Source organism: Morone saxatilis, unplaced genomic scaffold (genome assembly GCF_004916995.1).
Source record: "Morone saxatilis isolate NCDOM2014 unplaced genomic scaffold, NCSU_SB_2.0 Contig1, whole genome shotgun sequence".
Lineage (NCBI taxonomy): Eukaryota > Metazoa > Chordata > Actinopteri > Moronidae > Morone > Morone saxatilis.
Genome location: NW_023339651.1, coordinates 14,163,170 through 14,171,105, shown reverse-complemented (window position 1 = coordinate 14,171,105; position 7,936 = coordinate 14,163,170). Strand labels below are relative to the sequence as shown.

General features: G+C 39.9%; 2 protein-coding genes across 2 annotated transcripts in view; both read left to right on the top strand.

Annotated features, from left to right (window-relative positions):
- The first annotated feature begins 2,128 nt into the window (after window positions 1-2,128).
- pvalb9 (parvalbumin 9) lies at window positions 2,129-5,887 on the top strand. The gene is made up of 5 exons (XM_035665621.1): window positions 2,129-2,296; window positions 3,282-3,349; window positions 3,888-4,020; window positions 4,506-4,615; window positions 5,584-5,887. The coding sequence occupies exons 2-5, from the start codon at window positions 3,289-3,291 to the stop codon at window positions 5,607-5,609; spliced, it is 330 nt and encodes a 109-aa protein (XP_035521514.1). The 5' UTR covers window positions 2,129-2,296; window positions 3,282-3,288; the 3' UTR covers window positions 5,610-5,887.
- Window positions 5,888-6,913: 1,026 nt separating this feature from the next.
- ccz1 (CCZ1 homolog, vacuolar protein trafficking and biogenesis associated) overlaps window positions 6,914-7,936 on the top strand; it is a 14,141-nt gene continuing 13,118 nt past the window's right edge. The window contains exon 1 of the mRNA XM_035671211.1: window positions 6,914-7,062. The gene's annotated coding sequence lies outside the window, so the exon portion shown is untranslated. The remainder of the gene's footprint in view (window positions 7,063-7,936) is intronic.

Genomic DNA, 7,936 nt, shown 5'->3' with positions numbered 1-7,936 from the left:
GGTTCGAGTCCCATCTGGGGTGGTTGCTTTTGTTCTGTGGAAGTCGCCTCTTCACGAAGATTGATAGTGTTTCTATCTTTCTATCTATCTATCTATCTATCTAGATAAGAATGTAAAATTACTGAAACAACGTTACATTACAGGCAGAGATTTGCGGTAAAATAAAAGCTAACATGGAGAAGAACATCAAACTGTGCACTGAGCACATTGGCTTAACTTACCGTCAGTGTCATTGCCGTGGTTGGTGTGTACATGACGGAAAAGTATTTTGAATCCATCCTAAACCTACTGTTGAAAAAAAAGGCTGTTTGTTTATGAGGAAATAGTGTATGGCAAACAGAAACTGTTCATACCGGCACCTAGCTATATGTTTATATAATGCTAATCTTTGTTTGTTCCATTTAGCTCTATTCGGTTCTATTTCACATATATTACCTTTTTTTTTTTTTTTTTTGAATTAGGACATATGCTGATTAGCATTTAAATGTCCCGTATGTAACATTCAGGAGGATCTATTGGCAGAAATGTAATGGGCCTGAATCATCTGAGGATCAGACCTGTTGCATATGTACGTCCTTTTAATGTGGAGGTGGTCGACAATGGCTGGACATCCAGGACCCAGAGACCCCAGAGGAGTGACTGGAGCTCCAGACCACCAGCCTCCATCAGCTCAGTGTATTCTCACACTCCCCCTGAGCTGAAGGCAGCAGTCCCCCTACCAGACCGCCCCATCTCCCTCTGATGTTGGTGAACCATCACATGTCTCACCCAGGAATAGAGGAACCTTTGCTGGGACGTTCCCGCAACCTGAAACCCTACAACCCCTGTGAGTGGTAAAGCTTTAATTACTCTTGCCCCCAAGTAGATCGCTCTGCATGGATGTGAAGCAGCCGCAAGGTGGCGCCTCTCATCTGAGTCACAAGGGTTTCAGGTGTTTTACAGTTTTACATTGCAAACTTGGAGGCATGGATGCAGTACAGTACATACAGTTTTTTTCTGAGCTCCACAAGAGTAAACTAGCTGATTCTGTAGCACAAGCGGCTGTGAGACTACTAAAAATGCTGTCACTCATAAAGTGTTAAGTCACTGCTTGTGATACTTTGAAGAATAATGAGATTTATTCCCTTGGTTCTCGTTACAAAAAGCATCCCTCCCCCCTCTGCTAATGCCATTAGTGCTGACTGGATTCACCAGAGACGCTGCTGTGTCAGGTGGTTTGACAGACCTCCCTCTTGCAGAAAACAGACTCATCAGTTTAGAGTGGCCGGTTGCCATGGTGACCAGGTGCAACCCCCCTCCCCCCTTAAAAAAACCTGCAGTCCCCACTCGACCCCTCACCTTACAGTAGGTCAGGTGTGTTTTACCAGATGAAAACCATCGTAATGTGAGGAGCTGACCCGGGATACACACTGTTTCACATAAAGTGAATGAGGAATGAGTTTATGAGATGTCTCTAAGTGGAAGTAGCAGTGGTGGAAGTAGTTGTTTTAATTGAATATCTGGTTGTTGTTTTTTTTTGTCTTGTTAGTTTACTTCTCTTTTTACTGCAGAATCAGGATTGTATTCTAAGTATTACCGTTTTTTCAACTTCCTTTCAGAGGACAATTTGATACACATAGCCTAGATACCACATTGTCTTCTTACAGTAAAGCAGTTGCCAAATGGCACTTTTACACTCACTCCTTAAGTCTCACTTCATCTTATTATTTCAACCCGTTTAGCAGGTTTATATGTAAATAAAACACTTCTCAAACAGTCAGATAGTTTTGAGTCCTTTCCTGACGGATCTTGTGACATATAATGTAAGATTACTGATAAGAATAACAATCCCCTGGTGACACATAAGATGATTTATGGCCTGCTGCTCCCCACGGTCATCTGAATTTGGGAGATTATTCACTAAAACCAAAGAGAGAAAAAGGGGGCCTGATTAAATTTGAGATGTCTGTGCTTCCATATGCACCTGTAAAGAGAGGGACAGAGAGAGGGAGGAGGGAGGAGGGAGAGCAATGTAACACAGGGGAAAAGTTGATTGGACAAAAACCCAGAGTGTTATGACAGTTAAAGGAGGAGGGAGGGCAGCGGATATAAACAGTAAAGGCTAATTGGCCAGGTGAGCAGGTGAGGAACACGAGAAGGACGCTGCCGGCTGCGGGAAAATTTGATCCTCGGACAGGTTGGAAACTCAAGCATCCCCCCCGGCTTATATAAGACCAAGCCAGCTGTGAGAGAGCACCACAAAGCCTTATCTGCTGCTGCTTTGGACCTGGACGCAGAGGAACCCGAGCCAACAGCGGTGAGTCCCACAGCTGCATGGGGGAGAATACAGGTGTCAGCCAGGTGTGCTTTACCTGACTGGGATATTATTATTATTATTTTACCACAAAATCCTTCTCAGCTATAGACTGAAAGAGCAAATTGAGCGATGAATGACTTGATAAAAGATGTTCTAGGTTAATAACAGGATTTGTTTTCAGCTCACTAAACATTTTTTTAGACATTAAAGGCTCAATACATAAAAACCCAATAATATCTGAACTCAGGCTTTAAGGGACTGTACTAAAATGATTAGGGGGTCGGAAAAGTGATGTATTTTTATTGTATTTTTGCTCAAGGGAGGCTCTATGTTTGTTTGTAGTGCAGGGAAATATGTTTGAACTTTTTATTATGCCTTTGGTGGCTCAAAATTGGGAAGTGGCAGTATTTTCCCTGTTTGTTAATGGGCTAGGGGTTTAATAATATGCCTAATGTTAGCACTGTTGTAGGTTGCTTTTTTATTTCATTTATACATGTATACACAACCCAATCATTTCTGCACAGTCCCTAAGTGCCAATCATCTTGCACAGCTCACCCAATCCAATTAAACAGTTCAAGGGAAGCTTATAGCCTCAGTCATTAAGGGGGCCAGGGGAAATCTGACCAGGGAGTCTGATCAGGGAGAGATCATAACACAATTATTTATGCATTTAATTGGATGTTTAATTCATGAAATAGAATACATTAAAAAACACAGCAGGTACGTACATACATAAGTTTGTGATTTCACTGCTTCTCTACTTTTTTTTCTGACGACTCAGGCGTATTTACCAAAACAATCATGACTGGATTTTTGGATGGGATCATAATATTAACCTAGATACATCTGCAAATGCAAAAAAGTTAATCCAGCATGACACAAAAATGTCAGAAGTAAGTGAAGAAAATGTGCGTCCGAGAGAGAGAGAGAGAGAGAAAGAGAGTGTGTGTGAATAATTTACAGAGGTTTTCTTTGACTGTACAGGACCAACATGTCGCTCACCTCCATCCTTTCAGCTGAGGCCATTGAAAATGCTGTCAAAGACTGTCAAGGTAGCATCTCCACACACACACACACACACACACACACTCTCCTTACTTTACTATATTTTAAACTAATTAATCATTTTAATTCCTGCATCCATGACATTATGATCCTACCTTCACAGGATCAATAGCTGTAACTTTAACTAAATTCACACCGAATTCTGACAAAATGCACAATAATCCTGATCCATGACCGAGTTGACCTACTCGTGATCTGTGTCTTCATAACACTCTACTTTAAAAGGTGATAATCTTCTCTATGGCTGCATTGTTCCCAACATTGTACAGCATCCTCTCCACTAAAGTCATATCCAGCTTTAACTGAATGGTGATGAAATCTGAATTTGAAAAGGTTTTCAATCAACTTGTGTGTTTTAGTGGAGGCATGTGTCTGCTGGACTTAAAAGATAAAAACAGGGCTGGAAAATCTCCCACCTGGACAGCAGCCACATGCAGTTTTAATCTCCACATCAGCTCCCAACCTGAGGAACCTCGTCGGTCAAGCTCTGCGTGTTACTGTGATGTGTTTGTTGTGTGTTTCCAGCTCCAGACTCATTCTGCTACAAAAAGTTCTTCCAGCTGTGTGGCCTGTCCTCAAAGACACCCCAGGAAGTCAAAGATGTCTTCCAGATCCTTGATGACGACAACAGCGGCTACATTGAGGAGTCTGAGCTCAAGTGTGTGATCATAGTTATAACATAATCTTAACACTTCCCCGAGATACTGACAAGTACTTACTGCATATTGACCATCATCCTAACTGATGCTGTAATCCTCATGTACCTTGGTTCATGCCTTATGTACTGGAAACAATCAGATATCTTTCTTTTTGCAAAAAAAGCTGCTTTAATTTTGGTATTTTATTGTAGTGAGTTACAGTGTTAACTTATGTATTTGTGTGCGTGTCTGACAGAAAGAGAGATTTAGTGCATTAAATCACACAGTGGTATTATTGGGATGGCACCATTAAGCCGTCTCCTAATAATCCACTATGGGCAAAGTGTTATTATTACATTTGTGTTATATAATTCACCTTTATTTTGTTGTGTGACAGGAGCTGAGGGTCGACTTGAGCCGTGCAATTTAGGAATTGGTGTAGTTATGTGTTTTGTTTGTGTGTGTGTGTGTGTGTGTGTGTTTTTGTGTGTGTGTGTTTGTGTAGGTACTTCCTGCAACGGTTCGTCCCCGGGGCGCGGACACTGACTGAAGCAGAAACCAAGAGCTTCATCTCAGCAGCTGATGATGACAGTGATGGCAAAATTGGAGTAGAGGGTTGGTATCTGATATCTCAAACAGTATTTGTACAAACTCATGATGGAGGCAGAAATGATCTCATTGGTTGGCCCCAATCTCAGTGGGTGGAGTCAAACAAGCACACTGTGTCCACAGAGAAGAGCCAACTAACTTTATACAACTTAGGGCACTTTTAACTTGAAGTGCATTGTAGTTATTAGAAGTTAATAAACCTGCTTAACTTATACAGTATTAGAGTCCTGACTGATCAAGTTGACAGTAGTTAGTTGTGTATATATTTGCTATAAAGGTTCGCACAGGTTTGTATTTGTGCTTCCAGAAAACTGTGGTGTTTTGGACCTGCTCGTCATCATTTTATCTTCATTTTAGAGCAGCTCTGCCTGCAGAAAAAAAAGTCAAACTAAACCTAGTTTGATTCAAATCTGGGGAAAAGCAAGCAAGTTTACTCAATTTAAAATGTTTTAATTCTATCCTAATTTAGGTTTTCTCTTCAGACACTGTTGTACTTGGTTCTGGCCACTGAGGTTTAACTCAACCATTAAGTTAAAATAATTTTATATACCAAGTTTGTCATTTTTATTTAAATTAATTTGAATCATGCAGTTGAATTGCATTTTGAATGACACCATTGCCTCAGGCTCCTTTACTTACAGGTTCTTTCTTCAATGTTTATTTGGTGCAGGGAGTACTTAAATGGTATCTTGAGGATCTTTGTTTAACCATGTTATAAGATTTCATGACGTCTAGATGCTTGTCCCAGTTTTGCCAATCGTCCGGTTACCAGGGACATCTGAGCTCAGCCGTCTTACATAACAGGACAAAGGATTTGGAAAATCCAGAAAGATGATTTTTAGTCTGTGTTTCTTTTCAATCATACATTTATCCGTTCTGCGTAAAGTTGAAAGTTGTGTGTGATTGTCTGTGATGTTGAATGAAAAGTAAAGGTGTGTGTTTGCAGTTAATTTCAACAGCTTTTCTTTCCCTAGAATTCCAGACTATGGTCCTGTCCTGAGTGTCACAGACAAAAGGAGCTCAAGTCTTAAGGACTTCAGTCAGCCCGCCCCACCTCTGGACTCTTCTGATCCCAGCTTCCAATCTCACTTATTACTTTTGTTTTCTTTTGTTTGTGTGTTTTGTTTTCTACTAAATTCTGTTTGCGCTCGTTGTTTTTAAATGACCTTTTGTCCATTTAAAGACAATAGACCTTTAATTTATCTTTCCACTGTGTTGGTCCAAGCTTTCTTTTCTGTACACACCCCACCTCTGACAATCAATGACATTAAATAAACATGTGAAAACATAGATCACCTCTTGGTTATCTTTTCTTAAAATGTGTAAGATGGGTAAACAAATGCTATAAAAACATTCCTCATTATATTCCAGGAAAAGAAATAATTTATGTGACACAATAATACATGAACGTACTGTACTGTACAAATACAAGCTGAAACCTCAAGAGCATAAATCCCATGAATAAGAGCAGGGAGTGAAAGCATCATGGGATTATTTATTAGTGTTGCAGTTCTAAATATGACACAGCAAATTAAACATTTCATTTTAGTGCTGTAGAACAAATGTATGATTATGATGTATATCTTATTTTAATACGAACATAAATGTATCACTTCACTGGATGCACAAGTGAAAAAGATGTTTAAAGACATAATGGCTGCAGACTAATGTTGGTGACAATGTAGCTCATGATTATGTGTAGTGTATTTTTCAAAGGTCTTCTACTAAAATATTTACAACTGAGCAATATGGATTTAGTGTAAGATATTATTTAGTTTGGTTGTTTTTTAGGTTTTAAAGTTTATATTTGTTTATAAAAGAAATATATAAGTAAGTAAATGTGTGGTATACTTTAAACAAAAGACTGAATATGGTTATTAAAGTAACAAATAGATACAAATAGTATACAAAAGACTTCCTATTGTCACTGGATGGTTCCAAGTCTTGCAGAAGTTCATCAACAAATCCAACCAAAGTGTCCAATAATTATCCCCAGGCTGCAATAAAGATTTGCCGGAGGATGTGATAAAAACTAAGTTAAGATAAAGTATGGGGTAAATTTGTTAAAATGTATTTCTAAACTGAAATTAACAGTGTCACCATAATCCCCAGAGTCAAATAAGGATTAAAACCTGACTGACACCCAAGTGCAAGGTGTGCCAAATATTACTGCATGAACCTACATCAGGTACATTTAATAACACAGGACTTACTCTACAGTCCATAACACCTCCCGCTCCCTGTGTGGACTAGGAACCTTTTACTTGGCTTGAAATCGATTGTACCCGAACAGTTGAACTTGTGACACCTCGCTGTCAAAAACAGGAAGTAAAGAATGTGAAGTATAATGCGGCATCTCCTCTCATTGAGCTCATTTCCTCATTTGTTTTTAGTTTTATTCCCGCCGCGTATAGCCAGAAGCACCTGAACGCGTTGGGTTTACGCTCTGTACGGTGAGTTTTACCGTCGTGTTGCCCGGTTACAGTCACGGTTCACGGACAGTTTTCTTTCTCCGCCTCAGCAAACACAACTCTGCTGCTAGCACGGGCAGCTAACCAGCTACCGATGAGGCTCGGTGATTGTTCATGTGGAGTAGTTTGCACTCAGTAAACGTACACAGTCGTCTCCCTGTGTGCCCGGTTCATTGGGTCTTCATTAATTCACAAACACAGCTAAGTTGTCGGTGTATTGCCGCACAGACTGTCCCGCGGCTGCTAAATGTTAGCGTCGTTAAGTGTAAACAAAGACAGTGACAACATGTATGTTAGAAAACAAACAACAAGTCGAAGTGCTGTTATTGAAGTACTGAGGGGGAAAACAACAATACAGAACCTTTTCTTCCGTCGAACATATTTAATATCTGCTAATATTTTAACTTTACATTCAAAAACCTCGTTTACTTCGTGGTTGAGCTCCTCGGTCGGTACTGTTGTGTGTTGTTGTGTTTGTGTGTTGTTGTGTTTGTGTGTTGTTGTGTTTGTGTGTTGTTGTTTCCCTAGCAGACCATGACAGTATCACTGGTGTGTTTAATGCATTCAGTAATCCTCGGGAAATCTGAGTTTGCTTCTGGTATCTTGCTACGTTTCACTGCTAATGGTTGCGTTCAGTTTCCAGTAGTTTGGGTAAGCTACACCCAGTGCAGTCATAATAATGCCACAGTCCTACAGTAATTACTCCTCCTTTAGAGTCATAATGCTCAGTATTTGTTTGAACTGTATGGACACATTGTTTGTGATGCAGGTGAAGCGTTTATAGCTCATACTGATACACATTTATCGAGTATATTAGATAGAGTTAACTAGGTGCACTAACTAAATTGGTCTTTGT